Raw genomic sequence first — 18735 nt, forward strand, 5'->3', positions numbered from 1 at the left:
GGCAGCTTTCTTAGCACAGGTTCCACTCCAGGAAATCTGTAAAGCGGCGACCTGGTCGTCGGTGCATACGTTCACAGCCCACCACGCAATCCATCATCAGACCAGAGAGGACGCGGTGGTCGGCAGGGCTGTGCTTCAATCAATTGTTCCTTCACTCCTATCCTCTTCCAGTGGTAAGCTTGTGAGTCACCTAATGTGTAATGGACGTGAACAATCACTCGAAGAAAAAAAGGTTACCTGCCTTCTGTAACTGTTGTTCTTCGAGATGTGTTGTTCACGTCCATTACACTTCCCACCCTCCTTCCCCTTTGTCGGAGTCACCGGCAAGAAGGAACCAAGGGAGGGTCGGGCCCACAGGGATATATATACGCTAGAGGGGGGGCCCCTGCCAGCCCGACGGGAGCCGCTGAGGGAAAAAGTTTCCAACGTCCGTGCACGCAACGCGCGCACACCTAATGTGTAATGGATGTGAACAACACATCTCGAAGAACAACAGTTACAGATGGTAGGTATCCGTTTTATCTAATTTGAGGATGATTATAGTTAGTTTCACAAGAAAAACGTCTCTAGAGTTATTGAAAACATTTCTTGGGCTTTTAAAAGATTTGTCTTGTAAAGGAGGGACATTTAAATCTTCATGCAGTAATGACCATGGAATTTTAAAATGAAGGAAAATGTATTTTGCTGTTTTGAAGTATGTGTAATTTTTTTCTTTTAGACGGAGAGTAATCATGACACAGCATTGACACTTGCATGTGCTGGTGGCCACGAAGAATTAGTACAAACGCTGCTAGAGAGAGGAGCTAACATTGAGCATAGGGACAAAAAAGGTAGGAATCTCAGTATATTGGTATATGTGGGTTCCATTTAGAGTGAACTCCAGTATCTTACAATGTAGCAAAACAATTACATGCTTAGAACCTGGCATTACGTACAGTTTTACATTTATTTTAGACTTTATTTATGGTGACCCAACTTTCTTTTTATTGCTATAACTAAAGTTGTTAATGATTTAAAAATAGATGAAGAGATATTCAAACGTTCTTTATTCTGTTTCAGGATTTACTCCGCTTATTTTGGCTGCAACAGCTGGTCATGTTGGTGTCGTCGAAATCTTGTTGGACAATGGTGCAGATATTGAAGCCCAATCTGAGAGAACCAAGGACACGCCGTTGTCTTTGGCTTGTTCAGGGGGAAGACAAGAGGTGAAGTGAAATTTACCCATATATAAAGGCACTCTTACTGTAGAAGCAGGTTGTAAATTACATGGTTTAGATTAAGAGCAAATTTATTTTCCCTAGTATGGGCAACAAATATGCCTAGGCTTCCACAGCACCCCAACTTTAAAGGACTGTTGCTATTAAACTACATATATTGATGAACTGCAAACTTACTGAGGATTGGTTATGTATTATAATATGAATATAAGAAATAATCTAGTATTTAGCAGCAAGCTAGACCTACATTCAGGAGCAAGGCTCCTTGGTTTCTGTGACATTTTGATTTAGAATTCTGAGATACCTTTACATTTTAAAAAGCTAAATTGTATTGAATTAAATCTGAAAGTGAATAACGCACTTATTCACAGTTCCTTTGTTTATGTTCTTGTTGTGTTCAAATAGTCTGTGTTGCCTCCAATTTTCAGTGCGCTAGAGTTGCGTGTTGACAATGCACAAATGTATTGTAGAAGTTGTCTTAGAACGTGGGAAGTTTTGACAGTTGGGATTTTTGGCACCCAGTAGATAACTGATGCTTTTCATGTCAGGAAGAGCCTGCATTTCCCCTTGACCCTCACCTTGTTGGTCTGAGGTGATTTGAAAACAGATTCCCATATCAGCAAACCACTAGACAGTAGTCAGCTCTCCCCATCCCAGCTCTCCACTGCTACATCAAATAGCAACAGATAACCACTTTAACCGAATGTTTCTGCTCTTTGGGTATGCCTGCTGAAGAATAATTAGTACCCATATTGTATGAGTGGTACAGCTGCCCCAATTCTAAATCGCTTGTAGACAGGTAGATATTTTTACCATTATCTTGAATAGTGAATAGTTCAGGATATATTGGTTAAAATGTCTGAGACCATTTGTCTTAGCAGTTGCTGTAATTGTGAGAAGCAACAATACTGGGTGTATTGTTAATGTCCATATTTAGCTAATTAAAATCAATTTTGTAAAAGGAACTGCCCCACAATTAAGTCTCTTGCACCAGAGTGCTACAGAAACCAGGAACCTTCCTGCAGAATGTAAGTCCACCTTTCTACAGAATATGCAGGACTTGACCACTCGATTACAAATGAACGGGTAAGGAAGCCACACCTGTAAGAGAGAAGTAGTTTGTATTGCCCCCCACCTCCCCCACTATACCTCTTCTGTTAAGAGTTACAATAACGGTTGCTTCAGTGCAGAAGCAGAGAAACAATTCTATACTGCTTCTGAGAGTTTTGTGCAGTGGAGTAGCTGGGGAAAACAGGGAGAAGGGACACCACTGATTTCTAGGTCCCACCTCAGCGCCCTGACTGAAAATGATGGATGTTCGTTTAGCATATTCAGCTAAAGATTTATTCATAATCCAAAAGTGGAATGATCAGAGAGCAAGAGTGCTTCACTGTCGGGATGGAGAAAATTGTATAGCATGGGTAGCTGAAGTACTCTTAAATCATTGTGATTTAACGAGGTTATCATATATCTGGAGATGGACACTGTAGTCTTTTCCACAGAGTAAAGAAATTTCTTTTGCACAATGTCATTACATACTGGGTTTTTTTTTCTTCTCAAATTTGTAATTACCCAAGCCAGAAACTATCTTATTGTCAACTTTGGGGAGTGATGTACTTTATTAACATTTTTTAATTTTATTGCCATGAAATTTAGGAGAAGTAATTGCAACCATAATATGTTTTCCTGAGGCTAAGGGCATGGTGTTGAAGAGTTCAAGTTCTTTCTTTTTAAAAGGATTGCTTTCAATACAGAGACCTGTTTTTTCTAGACATGTCTTTTTGGTGTATTCAGACATTTAGAACATTTTCTCCAGTTAGGTTTTCAATTTTAAGAAGAGAATCAAAAGTAACTTATTTTGTAACATTGCAGGTGGTGGAGCTGCTGCTAGCTCGAGGGGCAAACAAAGAGCACAGGAACGTTTCTGATTACACACCTCTAAGTCTAGCTGCTTCTGGTGGCTATGTGAACATCATCAAAATCCTACTAAATGCTGGTGCAGAAATCAATTCTAGGCAAGTTCTCTTTTTCATCTCTACTCCCCTGCTTTTATAGTTGCTTGTTAAATCTAAAATAAAAGTTCACTTTGGTGATTGTATGAAACAAAAACTCATTCCCAAAGCTTTTAATTTTGATACAATATTTAAAGGAACTATTGCTTTAGTTTTTGCCCAGTTTTAGACAGGAACAGTTCAAGTATGCTTTTTGAAGACCCATACCATTTTAACTCCTGTTCCTTTCTCCCCCTTCCTTCAAGCATCTCTCCATTAGTTTGGTAGCAAAACTTAGCACTCCTTTCTGGGTTATGGTGAAAATCCTCCTACTGACTTTGATCTGTCTGCTAGCTGAGTATAGATACTTTTGAAACAAGAAACAATCACTCACCTAGACATAGCATCTCCTTTCTCTTATTCTCTTCTCTCTCCCACCCCCACCTTCCTTTTCTCCAGCCCAGTTACCAAAAAGTGTACACAGTTTTATTTAAAAAACTATTTTATAATATGTAGAAGTTACTGTATATAGAAGAACATTGTCTCTTTTGCTCACCAATCTGATAGTTCAAAAGACAGTAGGCTCTTTGTAAATAAAGTTTTTCTAATAGTTTTAGCATGTAAATATCATTTCTCTGTCTGACCTTATTTCTGTTTGCAGCCATATTGCTGTAGCATGACTTTGTCTGGGACACTGAGCAAAGGAGACAAATATCAAAGCTTTAAAGCAGGATGGGAAATTGTTCACAATTGAAATATAAAAAAATATAAACAGTACCATTTTTCTTTCACAAGGATTTATAGTAGTTAAAGTCTCAAATATCAGGCTCCCATGCTTTGTGTCATAAAGTCACTTTCTCTCCCATACTGAGGCCCACAGATCTGTTCCAGTGAGTCTTCATCCTACTTGTAGCATTGGAGGGTGGAACAAGATCTGCCATTCACTGGCAGGAAGTGGTGTGTGGCCCAGCCTCTGATCACCCCAGACAGTTCTCATTCTGCCTTCAGGCAAGGGGGTCAATGTGAATCATGAGTTAGCCTGGGATACCAGAGCCCTGTGTTCTGATCCTGGCTCTGACACTGCTGGGTGACCTCTGACAAGACACTTCACCTTTTTGTGCCTCTAAGATGGGGTTAATGATACTGACCTGCCTTGCAGGCAAGCAACTCCAGACTTCCTGCTGTAGAGGAGACACTAAAATCATGACCAACATGGGGGGGGGGGGGGGAGAGGGATAGCACAGTGGTTTGAGCATTGGCCTGCTAAACCCAGGGTTGTGAGTTCAATCCTTGAGGGGGCCGTTTAGGGATCTGGGGCAAAAAAAATAGTTGGGGATTGGTCCTGCTTTGAGCAGGGGGCTGGACTAGATGACCTCCTGAGGTCCCTTCCAACCCTGATATTCTTGAGTCTATGCTTAGTTCAGTCCCAGAGTACTTAGAGCTGTCAAGCAGAATCAGCTTGGCCAAAATATATATATGAACTCGGTGCCCTGTACTCCTGCTCATCTGCATGGAGTACAGCATGGCAACTAAGTTCAGAAAGACCAAGCTACTCCGGTCTGCACTGACTGCTTCCTGGATAGTTATTTTTGTGTTTTGTGCAGTCAGGAATCAGGCCTACTGCAGAAAATCTCTGTGACATGGTTTGCCTCAGGACATCCAGGTATTTGGGAAAGGTCCACTCCACATTGCTAACCTCAAGAGATTTCCCACCTGAGGGACACAAAAACATAATTGACATAACTGACATTCAAATGCAGTGGTCTAGGGACCGTGGCTCTTCACGTGGCCGCACTATCCTGTTTTAGAATTCCAGCATTCTATAGAAACATAGTACTATACCTTTCATATGGTTTAAAATAGTCCTTCAGATAGCTCCAGACTTACATTAAACACAGTATACCGTCTTACGAATCAAATTGCCTCTTCATGCGTTAGCATCCTATGTTAAATGGACAGAAAACCACAGAATATTTCAGTGGTGACTAATGTGGTGTTTTTTTCTATGGCGTCTTCAAAGCAAAAAGTGTTTATCACTAATGTCGGAGTACTCTTCCTAAAGAGCGGTAGAGGTCTTATATCTCATGAGGAGATCCCCCAGGGGGCCACATGGTCATCACTTAGTATGTCCTTACAGCTTTCCAAATTGAACACTCGCTCCTTTGAGAAAAAGGTGCTCCCAATTTTAGTCTTCCGGTAGTAGAGAATGGCCTTAATAGATTTATAGAGTTGGAACATCACTTTCTCCCTCCCTAGATGTACCCAGTGATTAAAATCAGTGGAACAGACCTGTGGACCTTCGTATGAGAGAATGAGAAAATGTATCCATCCTTACCTGAAAACTACTTTTCTCTGAGTAATAAGATCAACAGATATGGCCTCCCTTTGGCAGGTTTTCAGTAACATGCTGAGAAGTGTGATATGGCTTTTGGGTCAGTCAGTATGTTTCAAAGTTTGTTATGCTCTGCAGTACATTACTGTAATATCCATCTTGAGTTAGCAGGGCTGGTTCTGCTTCCAGTGCTGCAGGTAGATTAGAGCTCTACTCTAACAGATTTGTGACCTCATTACTCAGAAAAAGGAAACTTTTTCAGGTTTAGTATGGATACACTTTTTTCTATTTTGAGCTGCATTTCTGCTAGTAGTAATAAGCTCAGAATTACCAATGGTAACTAATCTTTCTTTTCAAAATGTTTATCATTTCTTTCATGGTGAAAAAGTACATGACCCTGATCTTTAGATTGCATGACTCAACAAAATGCTTAGCTTTGCTAAAAAGTAATTTCCTCATAAGACAACTAATCATCTAAAAGGAGAGTACATAATACCTACAAATGCAAACATTATAGAAGATCTTGCTTTTATCAGCCTTCTTCATCTTGAATAACTTCTAGTTTGGGAACTTTCCTTTTTCACATTCTAATTTTCCTATCCCTCTTTTCAAAGATAATGAAAATTAAAATTGTTTGTTTGTTTTTCCCCCCCAGAACTGGTAGCAAACTGGGCATTTCTCCTTTAATGTTGGCAGCTATGAATGGGCACACTGCTGCTGTTAAGCTATTGTTGGACATGGGCTCTGATATTAATGCCCAGATAGAGACCAATAGGAATACTGCCTTGACTTTGGCCTGTTTCCAAGGAAGAACTGAAGTGGTTAGCCTACTGCTTGACAGAAAAGCAAATGTCGAGCATAGAGCTAAGGTAAGGAACTGGACGAGATGTCTTTCAGCTAAGCAGATTTATACTAGGAACTTAGTTCTATGTTTCACGTGACATTTTTCCCCCTTGGAAGTTAACTAAAGAGGGAAAGTAAGTATTCCCTATGTAGTAACTATGTGATTAGATTGTGCACACGCCTATTGAAACCAACGAGGAAGAGGCTGAGTTTTAATAGAGCTATTTAAAAGAAAAGAAATATCTTTGTTTTAAGGTCACTGTTTGTTTACACACAGACATACACCCATTGTGTGTACAGTACATCAAAACATTTGTTTTAGCTTCTGGAGCTTTATTTAATCTTCAAATAATGACAAGCATCAGAATGATGATAAATCTTAATCATTTTATATTCCATTTCTTGAGACCTTCATATTTTTAAAAATTAAAAGCTGATCTTAACCCAAGCTATGTTCGTTGGCTGAATCTCTCCAGTCTGCCTGGTTTCCACAGCCATGGAGGTGAAATGGAATCCGGAGGTATGCACCCCGTAAACGAGGCTGTGCAGCAATTCTGCAGCCATCAAATCCCTTCCCTTGCCAGGGACAGAGTTTGTGACTTCACTTAGCATTTCCTCTCCTTGCCTGATTTGACAGTCATTGCATGACAGTAGAGAAAAGGCTTTTCAGCTGACAGTCAATATTCCAGCCAGCTACGTCAGTTGACCTACCACGTAGTATCCCTGGCCTGGTCCACACTAACCCCCCACTTCGGACTAAGGTACGCACATTCAGCTACGTTAATAACGTAGCTGAATTCGAAGTACCTTAGTCCGAACTTACCGCGGGTCCAGACGCGGCAGGCAGGCTCCCCCGTCGATGCCGCGTACTCCTCTCGCTGAGCTGGAGTACCGGCGTCGACGGCGAGCACTTCCGGGATCGATTTATCGCGTCTAGACCAGACGCGATAAATCGATCCCAGAAGATCAGTCGCTTACATCCGGACCAGGAAGTAAGTATAGATGTACTGCCTGACAGACAGCATTAAAATGGAGCTGTCAACCAAGGAATGAAGATAGGTCTGATCAGGTCAAAGGTTGCCTCCGTTCCCTCTGCCCACTAAATGGAACATAAGTTAAGAGTTAAATTCACAGGATCTGCTTCTATACCAGCTGTTAGAATAGGATTTCTCCCCTCCAAGACTTGTCTGGATATCTCCCTCCCAACCCAGTAGACACTATACAGGTGTTGCTGCAGTTGAGGTTTTCCCTCCCCATGCAGAAACCTGTTTACATGAGCTCCACAGCAAAACATCGCTTCTTTGCTACCTGCTCCTCATGCGCAAACCTGTACAAGATTGGTTGGGCTACTGTAAAAAGCCTAGTAACATGATAGCCAGGGGCTTCTCCACCTCTTTGTGCTGCAAAGCGCAGGTCCAGGATTTATCCCCAAAAGCATGTTTAGTCTCCAAAATATAACACAGTGCATGGTCCACTCTCTTGGCCAGCTGCAGGTGATTTTATTTTTTCCTTTTAAATGTTGGTAACAGTTTATATAAACGTGGCTTGCAAGGTAATGATGGAAATGCATATGTTGGAACTTATTGCTGCAAGCTGAAGTTATTCCTGGCTTTTATTTAAAAAAAAAAATTAAAAACAAAAACTAACTCTCTTATTCCCCCTGCTTACTCAACCTAGACTGGTCTCACGCCATTAATGGAAGCTGCCTCGGGTGGGTATGCAGAGGTAGGCAGAGTTCTTCTGGACAAAGGTGCAGATGTCAATGCTCCTCCAGTACCCTCATCGAGAGATACAGCTTTAACCATAGCAGCAGACAAAGGGCACTACAAGTTCTGTGAGCTTCTCATTAGCAGGTACCATATTTGAAGCTATGCTGTTAAAGGGAATGCTGATTGTCTTGCTTTTATCAGAGGGGTAGCCGTGTTAGTCTGTATCCACAAAAACAACGAGGAGTCCGGTAGCACCTTAAAGACTAACAGATTTATTTGGGCATAAGCTTTCGTGAGTAAAAAACCCACTTCATCAGATGTCTCCATGCATCTGAAGAAGTGGGTTTTTTACCCATGAAAGCTTATGCCCAAATAAATCTGTTAGCCTTTAAGGGGCCACTGGACTCCTCGTTGTTTTTGTCTTACTTTTCTATATTTCACAGGAGATGTAACATTGAGTAATTTTAGCTTATACTTTGTACTCGACCCAAACATGTATTTTCTTCCTCACCAGGCTTAGACCTAAGAATCAGATCAGGGATCTCAATATTTCCTTGCATCCTCATTGTTGAGGGATGTATCTTTTGAACCCGCCATCTTGTAATACTCACTGTTACTGTGAATATGCTCCCATTAGCAGCTATTTCCAAGGTAGATACCAATGCAAGGTCATGAATAGACCAGCAGAAGGCATATAGAAACAGCTGTCAGCAAGCCCCTCCTGTAAACCTGACCACGACTTGAGATACACCTGCAGTTAGAAACAAAGGTTCAGCGATAGCTCCTGAGTCTGGATTTCTGGCATGCTCTCAGGTTACCATACTGCTTGCGTATTGTAAATGTTTATATCATTATAATGATTCAGAAGGTCAAAAAACAATTTTAGAAACTCGAGCATCTCCATGCCAAACATATATAAAATACAGTATTTTAATGCTAAAAGGTTAGTTGAAATAGGTAATGACCTAATTATACAGGTCCTGTGTATTGTTTATTCTCAAAGCATGATTCAATTTTTGATCAAAACAATTTGCTTTTTTTTAGGGGAGCTCACATTGATGTACGGAATAAGAAGGGGAATACTCCACTATGGCTTGCAGCAAATGGTGGGCATCTCGATGTTGTCCAGCTACTGGTACAAGCTGGAGCAGATGTGGATGCTGCTGATAACAGAAAGATAACGCCTCTTATGGCAGCCTTTCGAAAGGTAGAATGGATTTTTTTCTTCCTTCCTTCCTTTTCAGGTATTTCTTTGTAAATTTAACTGTGCGATGGTAATCAGAACATGGGTACATTAGATCTACTAAATCTCTTCTTTAATTATCACAATATTTAAAAGAGTAAATGAAAAACGTATATAAATATTTTGAGGGTCTGGTTTGAACCCACAAAAACTGGTATTTGCATCACCTATGCAACGTTATATTTTGCCAACATGTCGCAGAAACATTCATGGGAAAGAGTTACAGTCTTAGCTATCCGGTTCTTTGGGAGTATGACCGTGTGCTCCAGTCACCATTAGGATGGCGCCTCCTCCTGGCAGTTCTGAGGAATAGCTCACCAGGTTGACACCTCTCCTTGTGGTTGTAAGATGTCCCTCCACATCCTCTTTGTCTGCAGCTCTCTCTCACTCCAAGAGCTGCTCTGGCCTTTTCATCATTCAGCCCCTGGCTAGGCCATTATTATGGTTTCCTTTTTTGGGGGGGGAAATCTCTTCTCCACAAACATGCTCAGGCAGTCTTCCTATGCACTGCCTGTGCCACTTTCCCAGTGGCTGATTAGGGAACCCAGGCCCGCCATCTACTCCAGGTTCCAGCTCAGGGACCCTCCGACCAGCGGTCAAGGTTTGTTCCTGTATAGACCTTACTGCTTTTTCCTGAGCCCTGTCCTACCTTCCTGGCCTACCCACTCTCTGGGTTCGCCAGCCCAAACATATCTCCCTTTGCCCAGGGAGTGACTGCAGACTTTCCCAGCAGCCCCTTCTGCTTCCAATTTCCTTTTGTAGAATCCCCACCTGTCCTTTGCAGGTGAGCGTCTCTCTAATTAGCTGTCTCCAGCCTAAATCTCCCCCATTTTCAGCCTAATTAGCTGATTGGGCCTACCTGGCCTAAATCAGCTTTTATAGGGCCAGTATGGGGAGCACACCCCATCACAGGGACCCAGTGTGACATGAGTAAACTATTACTTTGCAAATATTAGTATACAAAATTGCATTTTAAATGATTGGTTACTGCCAGAAGTAGAGTATATGGACACCTGTGGAACTGGAAAGGTGTGAAGGCAAAAGTTTGATCCCTTGGATCTCTCATGAGCAAGAGAAGGCTTGGCAGTAATACATTATTAGTGAGGTATAAGCCAAGTTTGAACTATTAAATATCTGCTCCATTGGTATTGCATAGGTTTGCTGGAATTGCTCAGTAGAGAAGGGTGTCATGAACCCTGCTCTTCAGTTGATGTTGGTAAATGAAAGCTTAGTGACTAATACCATCTATGACTTGATTATCGATGAAGCCTCTGGTTTGGATGACTTTTCAGGACCTCATTAGCCAAGATATTGCAGGCAAGGTTCTCAGTTTCAGCATGAATCAAGGGAGGGTTGCTGAGGCTGTTTTGCATATAATCTTAATAGTAGGAGACCTCTCTCCCCAAGATGATATGTAATAGAAAATGAATCTAGTGATGAAAGTCCCAGGATAGACTGCTCTCTTTGCAGAAACATATATACCATCAGTGGATTTGTTCCCTAAACCAGCCAGTAAGCAACCAGTCAGTCTCTAAGCTACTCTATATCACCAGCTGCTATCAAGTTAAAATGATTAAAATTGCATTGTTCATTTGTTACAAGATAAATATTGTAATTAACCATTGTACTTGGTTTCAAATTAAGCATCTTGATTTTGCCTCTGTGTTTTTCTCCCATTGACGATGTTCTATTCCATCCTATTGATGATATAGCACATTGAACTGTATAGATAAGATTTAGAATTATGAAAACTTGACTACTGTACATGTGATGCAAATAGCATTTTTCAAAGATAAATAACTAGTATACATTTTTCAAAAGAAACCACCTCTCCACAATAACTAGTAAATACCCACACATTTTAAAATCAAGGGTTTTCTTCTTGATCATGGAGAAGAGAGTGAGAAGTGTCTGAAATGGGGAAAAAAAATGTTGAATTTGACATTCCAAAACCAAAAATACTTGAATAATTTAGGTAACTTTTTAACTAAAAAGATGTGTGAAGGAGAGGAAAGGAGTGGAGCATCTCCAGACTTGAGAAATTGGGTATTAATTAATATTTGAAAGAGTTTGGAAGGGTAGATGCCTGATGCCTCAGTAACAGAGCTATTGATTAATACAAGATATTCCAGAGACAGCCATGTTTGACAAATGTATAGCGCTTTAAAAGAGCGATTAATTTGCTATGAAATAACCGGATGTTTGAAATGAAATTTTCAGGGTCATGTAAAGGTGGTGCGCTATCTAGTGAAAGAAGTAAACCAGTTTCCATCCGATTCAGAATGTATGCGATACATAGCAACGATTACTGACAAGGTAAGGGCATTGTAGTGTGGCTACTCGTAGCAAGATTTTGGTAAGACTGAAAAGTATTGCTAAAAGAATAGTTCTAAGTGTGAATAATCAAGGTTGGAGTAGAATTTTCCGTGAACATCTGCTTGACTGGCAAAGCAAGTATACCATGATTTTCAAAATAAATGTTTTATTTTGGTAAAAATTGAAAATCCAAATACTGTAACAGTATTTACAGTAAATGGTTGTGAAAATGGCAGTAAATGCAACTTGCCAATAATTACTTGCTAATTTTCAGTTAGTTTCCCAGACACATCCTCAGATCAGTGAAGTTCTACTGCATTTTAAAATATTATTACAGAAGGCAACTTTGTTTTTGTCTTTTCCATAAAAATAAATATAACATTCTAACATTTCTAATGTGACATTTGATTATATTCATATAACTCCAGTGAAGCTCCTAAAGTCTTCCATTCTTAAACATAGTTGAAAGATTGTTCTCCTGATGCTGATTAAATGCAGTAAACAAGAACTGTAAACAAACAGTAATATATTATCCATTGCTGCTTTATAAGCAAGCATTCCTTTTATGCTGTTCAGTATTTTTGGGATCCAATGCTGTTCTGAGCTTGAACTAAATATCTGAAGTTGACACTTGCTGTTGAGTAAGTGAATTGCTGTTGGATTGAATTGCTATCCATTTATCTTGCATAAATGGCCTCCCAGTTTCCATAATATTAAGTAATTGCTTCTCAGGGGATTGGTAATATCTTTTGAGCCTCTCACCTGCTGTGAAAGTTCTATCTCTTGCATTGTTCATCTCTGGTCCAGGTTGGTATGGGCAAATGGCATCAGGTATCAAAAGGAATAAGGCATCAGCAGGAAGTAGATCATGAGAAAAGTAGAGCGGTGGTAGTACAGAGTGTTTCCACTGTATCCCTGATTCCCTGCACCATCATCACACTCCCTGCAAAATCTCCTCCCTGAAGTTCAGGCTGTGCAGTGTTGGAGGATGACATGAGTGAGGAGACAGCACTCTCCATGGCACTTCTTCCCCCCATCCCCTCACCTCACCGGCAAAGTTCTGTGAGTTTGCAAGAATTTAATGCCATTCATCCAAATATTGATATGGCCCACATCACAATGTATCTGAGAACTTCCCAAGGACTTCCTTCTTAGCTTGGAGAGAGAGAGAGAGAGAGAGAATGTTGCTGGGTTATTTGGTTAGAGCTGTGACATCTACTTTCCTTCCCAACTTTCTTTTATCATTTTATTGTTACTTCAGCTTCCCAATCCCTTTTCCCCCTTTCTGTTTCATCAGCCTGTTTTATCCTGTTCACTAGCCTTCGGTTTTAAACTCCGGGGCAAGGACTGTCTCCTCTGTTGGACAACACCGTGCCCAGCGCAGTTGGCACCCAATTAGGGATAGTAGGCTTTACTGTAATATAGTATGTATAAGGAAGGGGGAATGGAGGAACTTGCTGAAGGAAAGTTAAGCTGGAGTTGGGTACTGCATTTAGACCTGAACATTATGAACTTAGTAGTTATCCCTTGAGTCAAATAGTTCCAGAGCCTTGGTTCAGCTTCTGTGACAGTCCTACAAGTGAGGGCACGTGTCCACATTTATCATTTTTACTAACCAAATTCCCGATAGACTCAGCAAGGAAGCCAGTAATTGAGCAGATGTAGAAACTGAACTACTCTTTCAAGCATGTGGCTGTCCATCCAAGCCAAAATTGAGGCACATAAGTGGGAGTATTGTGGAAAAGCTTGCTGGCCTTGTTCCACCTATTCTGTGGATAAATAGAGAGTTTGTCTCCAGAGCTTTAAGAAATCTTTTGTAAGCATTAAATTGAAAAACAAGAGAAGAAACCACTATTCCTTTTTCTGATGGTACTCTAAATATCACTACAAAACTCCTCTTTGTTGACAGTTGAGTAGCTGCGGTTCTGCGTGTGTCAGACTGCTTCTTTCCTAATAAAAGATTCTGTAGTTTCCACAGCATGTTAGCAGTTAAAAGACCAGTAATTAAAATAATAAAATATTTAAATATTTTAAAAATGCTTTGTACCAATATGTCTCCAATACAAAATACCAATATTCTTCACATTTTTTCTTTTTAAAACCTTTTAAAAATGATTGATTTATACAACTAATTGAGCAAATCTGTAAATCTCGTATCATTTGGAAAATATAAGTATGTCAACAAATACAATACATACTACAGAATTATGTTTTCAGACAGAAGATTGATTTACTTTGTCATTTTAGGAGATGTTAAAGAAATGCCACCTTTGTATGGAATCAATAGTACAAGCCAAAGATAGACAGGCTGCTGAAGCAAACAAAAACGCAAGCATTCTTTTAGAAGAGCTGGATTTAGAGAAGGTAAGGAGTCCCCTTTCATTTCAAGTTTCATTTCTGTGACCAAAATGTCTCCACCATCAGAAGAAACTATACAAGATCTGGGCCTGAATTAAAAACAAACACACGCGCTCTCTCTCTCTCTCTTGGGCTAGAGGTGTGTGAAATATTTACCACAAAGAGGGACCCAGTGAATGTTTATCCACCATAAAATCCACCTTTTAGGGGGCCAAAACTTCACTGCTGTTTCTTTGACAGTGAAAGTGCTTCAGACAGCTATTCCGGATAGATTATTTTTTCTGTTAGAACTCCAAAATAATCTATGCAAATATAAGAAAAGATAATTATATATGATTATGATTATATATATATATATATATATATAATCATATATATATAATTATAATTATATAGTTGTATGTATGTGTGTATATATATATATATATATTAATCTTTTTGGGAAATGCTTATACCAAGAAACAGCGTCCGTACATAAGCATTTCTTTAATGATATCCCCTCAAGGATTGAACTCACAACCCTGGGTTTATATATATATATATATATATATATATACACAACTATAATTACCTTAAATCATTCATAGAGATATAGATATATCTAGATAGATATAAAATATGATTTTAAGGTAATTATAGTTTGTAGATGGCACACAGTAACAGCATGTTACACAATATTTATTGTCTCAGAGTATGCTTTACCTTCTGCATATCGAGTTTAAAAGGAATATCATTAAAGAAATGCTTATGTACGGACGCTGTTTCTTGGTATAAGCATTTCCCAAAAAGATTAATATAAAGCAGAAAGTTAGTTTGTACAAACTGAGCTTAATGAAGAGTCTGTACCTGGTGACATTAGCACAAATATATTTGATCTAAAATCTGTATTAATTTGAGCTTCTAGTGCCACATTAGTTGCAGCATTTTTAATAAGCATATATTTTACCATCTCACTCTAATTGAAAATGGTTTATCTTCATTCTTTTTGGTAAGTTTCATGCATTCTTGATTTGGCTTGTGCTTTCATATGCACATGCTCTATAGGTACGCTTGAAGATTAAAATATAGGGCAAAATTCTCCTCTCTGCTGCAATATGTATTGTTTATGTTTGCAGAGTTAAATGTACAATCGAGATCCATAGTGCAGGTCAGAGTGGAAAATAAATTATAAATAATAAATTAATGGAGATATCCTATCTCCTAGAACTGGAAGGGACCTTGAAAGGTCATCGAGTCCAGCCCCCTGCCTTCACTAGCAGGACCAAGTACTGATTTTGCCCCAGATCCCCAAGTGGCCCCCTCAAGGATTGAACTCACAACCCTGGGTTTAGCAGGCCAATGCTCAAACCACTGAGCTATCCCTCCCCAAAATATTGACCTTTTGATGTCTAAACATAATTTAACTAAATTAGATGTTTGATTTTCACAGTTGCAAATCATATTGTAAAAAAGAAGTAATCTTGAAGCATTCACATTGCTCCCGAACATGGTGCACGGTTCCTCTTTATCAACTTGCAATACTCTCATACTGCTAAAATGTTCTTGACTTACAGCTGAGGGAAGAAAGCAGGAGACTGGCTTTGGCTGCCAAAAGAGAGAAAAGAAAAGAGAAACGGAGAAAGAAAAAGGAAGAGCAAAGAAGAAAACTAGAAGAAATAGAAGCTAAAAATAAAGAGAATTTTGAACTACAAGCTGCTCAAGAGAAGGAAAAGCTGAAAGCTGAAGGTAGTCTTATTGCTGTTTCCCATAGATTTAATCTTTTCCCATAATTTTTTACTCCCAGTATGATTACAGCTTTTTTTATCAGTACTTTGATATAAGGTTTCATGTAGTCCATCCATATTTGCTATATCTAACATGACTTTTAAATTTTACTAAATATAGGAATTGCTATACTGGATCAGACCAGTGGTCTATCTAGGCAGTATGCAGTCTCTGACAGTGGCCATAACCAACTGCTTCAGAAGCAACTATGGGATAACCTGTCCACAGTGAAACTTTCCTCCTAGCCCCCGGTACATAGTGGTTGGCTTTGTCGAGAAGCTAGAGTTTATATCCTTTCCAGAGCTCTTGTGGTTTTTAATATTTACTATAACTCTCCCACTATTCTTATTATCTGAATAGTGTCAAATCCTTTTGAATCCTTTGGGCTCTGATACCTTGTAGCAATGCGTTCCAAAGGATAATTGAGTTTTGTATGGGAAGGTATTTCCTTTTATCAGTTTTGAATTTGCCACTTTTTGATTTCATTGAATGTCCCCTTGTTCTGGTCTCCTGAAAAATGGTAAATAGAAGTTACCAATCTAACTTCTCTACACCGTCCATTATTTTGTATGCTTGTATCATGTCCCCTGCTATTAGTCTCTTCTCAAAGGCAAACAATAAACCCAGTCTTTTCAGTTTCTCTTTATGTGAGAGTTTTTCCATTTTTGTTAGCACTCTTGGAACTCCCTGTATCCTTTAGGAGATGCAGTTACCAGAACTGAATGCAATATGAAGGCGTACCATTAGTTTATATAATGGCACTATAACAATTTCTGCATTATTTTTACGTAACTGTCTTAGCAGTGATTGGTTTATGATTATTCCATGGAGTCATTCAAGATTGTTACTAAACTTTAGTAGTAAATTGCCTGATTTGCTAGGTGTGACTTGAAAAACAAAAATATCCCGGAATTGCAAATTTCCTCATGCTGTAGTAATTTTTTTGATTTTTAATCAGATGAGCCTGAGGTCCTAATGGAGCCTCCTAGTGCCACCACTACAACCACCATAGGTATATCTGCAACTTGGACCACTTTAGCAGGTTCCCATGGGAAAAGGAACAATACCATCACCACAACCAGCTCCAAGAGGAAAAGCAGGAAAAACAAAATTAACCCCGATAATGTTCAGATTCTATTTGATGATCAACTCCCAATCTCCTATGGTCAACCAGAAAAAGTCAATGGCGAGTCGAAGAGTAGCAGTACCAGTGAAAGTGGCGACAGTGACAACATGAGGATTTCCAGCTGTAGTGACGAAAGCAGCAATAGCAACAGCAGCCACAAAAGTGACAGTCATTCTTCCACAGCAGCCATGACCACTCTGAGCAACAAGAAACAGCCATCAGTACTTGTCACTTTTCCAAAGGAGGAGAGGAAAGCAATTTCTGGCAAATCATCAATAAAGTAAGTTATTGTGGCCGTATGTAATTACTCCCGTTTTAAAATAATTGGAACTTCCTGCTGAAAATGATTTTCAAGACCTATTTTTAATAGCCTTGTTAGAGTCTTGTAAATTACAAGAATAAAAATAGATAAGAGCACAAATGTCCTTGCTTTTCTATTTATATGAATATTAATATTGTATGAGGAGACAAAACATTTTTGGATCATGAATTATATTAAAACAGTGGGCTGAGGCATGAAGCCTACCCACAAATCTTTAACTAGTGGGTTGTCTTGCTATATGTGGTTTCCCAGACAAAGCATTTCAGTTAGTTCAGAGTTAGTATAGTCAGTGTTTTTTGGCAACGGGTGTCATGACTAGCGGCTAGTCTTTTAGCAATGCCAGCAAGTGAAAGGGGAGTATTTTAGCCTAGGTTTCAAGTACAGTGCTGCTGAGTTCAATTGGCACCTAATCCAGTGGATATTACATTGGGAGTTTTAAAAGTTCAAATGGTTTCTAGATGCATTCCAAAATGCCGTATACACAAATTCATACTGGTTGGTTAATCTAAGTAGTTTATTGCTCTGCATCCTCCTCAGATGCAGTGAACCTGTTTCTAGCTTTCAGCAGAAGGGGGCAAAAATAGCAAAACCAAATTCGCTAGTAGTTAGCTGCTAAAATACCGTTAAGATATTTTACTGCATATGTATATTAACTATATTTAATGAATGATCACTTGTGCTTAGTCTACTTAGTATCTGGGCAGAAATGTGATAACTCAAGTTATGATTTTCTAATGCTGGCGCTCCTAACAAGCTTAGTGCCCAAAGACTAAAGAAAAATGGCCACATGGTGTGTGTCTTGCACTGAGTTTGAAGAAATAATTTCTCTAAATGCAACAAATTATTTTTTTAAAGGTTGTCTGAGGTTATCAGTGAAGTAACCAGCAACTCCTTGTCCACTTGCACAAAATCTGGACCTTCTCCCCTTTCTTCTCCAAATGGAAAATTAACCATAGCTAGCCCGAAACGTGGTCAGAAGAGGGAAGAAGGATGGAAGGAGGTTGTAAGAAGGTATGTGTGCATATACAAAGTCAAACATGCCAGTAGTTTTATGCCTTTTATGTATCTTTTTTGACAGAACATTTTTATTTCATTGTTCCCCATCTTGCAGTTAAAATGAATGTATTAGTTTGAGAGTAGAAGTGATAAATTTCTCCTTTTAAACACCAACTCAGGATCTGTCTCAAACTTCATATCTTCCTGCTAGTCCTCACCTTATTTCAGATCATCAAAACTTCTCCAGTTGACTTAATACTTTTTTTCTTCTGTATAGATCAAAGAAGGTTTCTGTCCCATCAACAGTAATTTCCAGAGTCATTGGAAGAGGAGGATGTAACATCAATGCTATCCGGGAGTTCACTGGAGCACATATAGACATCGACAAACAGAAAGACAAGACAGGGGACAGAATAATAACAATCAGGTAAAAAGTTTGTTTGGCATTGTTGAGTACTTTTTGAAATAATAATTTCTATACAGTAAATGGGAAGAATGAAGTTTAAAGAGTAGTCTTT

At 39.2% G+C, this 18735-nt stretch overlaps 1 protein-coding gene and 1 long non-coding RNA gene across 10 annotated transcripts in view; one reads left to right on the forward strand and one right to left on the reverse strand.

The window, feature by feature from the left end:
- The window catches only part of ANKRD17 (ankyrin repeat domain 17), a 142712-nt gene that overhangs the window by 110244 nt on the left and 13733 nt on the right, over positions 1-18735 (forward strand). For all 9 annotated transcript variants that reach the window (XM_065595937.1, XM_065595939.1, XM_065595938.1 and 6 more), the window contains 12 exons: positions 719-830; positions 1060-1205; positions 3090-3232; positions 6196-6409; positions 8061-8236; positions 9137-9299; positions 11556-11651; positions 13899-14015; positions 15563-15734; positions 16732-17179; positions 18077-18232; positions 18495-18644. In XM_065595937.1, coding sequence (XP_065452009.1) covers positions 719-830; positions 1060-1205; positions 3090-3232; positions 6196-6409; positions 8061-8236; positions 9137-9299; positions 11556-11651; positions 13899-14015; positions 15563-15734; positions 16732-17179; positions 18077-18232; positions 18495-18644 — 2093 coding nt within the window. The remainder of the gene's footprint in view (positions 1-718; positions 831-1059; positions 1206-3089; positions 3233-6195; positions 6410-8060; positions 8237-9136; positions 9300-11555; positions 11652-13898; positions 14016-15562; positions 15735-16731; positions 17180-18076; positions 18233-18494; positions 18645-18735) is intronic.
- Positions 11801-18565, reverse strand: LOC135983533 (uncharacterized). Its single transcript, XR_010601208.1, has 2 exons — positions 18436-18565; positions 11801-13420 (listed from the first exon to the last, which is right to left on the reverse strand). It is a non-coding gene; the product is annotated as an uncharacterized LOC135983533 (long non-coding RNA).

This window comes from Chrysemys picta, chromosome 5, assembly GCF_011386835.1.
Source record: "Chrysemys picta bellii isolate R12L10 chromosome 5, ASM1138683v2, whole genome shotgun sequence".
NCBI lineage: Eukaryota > Metazoa > Chordata > Testudines > Emydidae > Chrysemys > Chrysemys picta.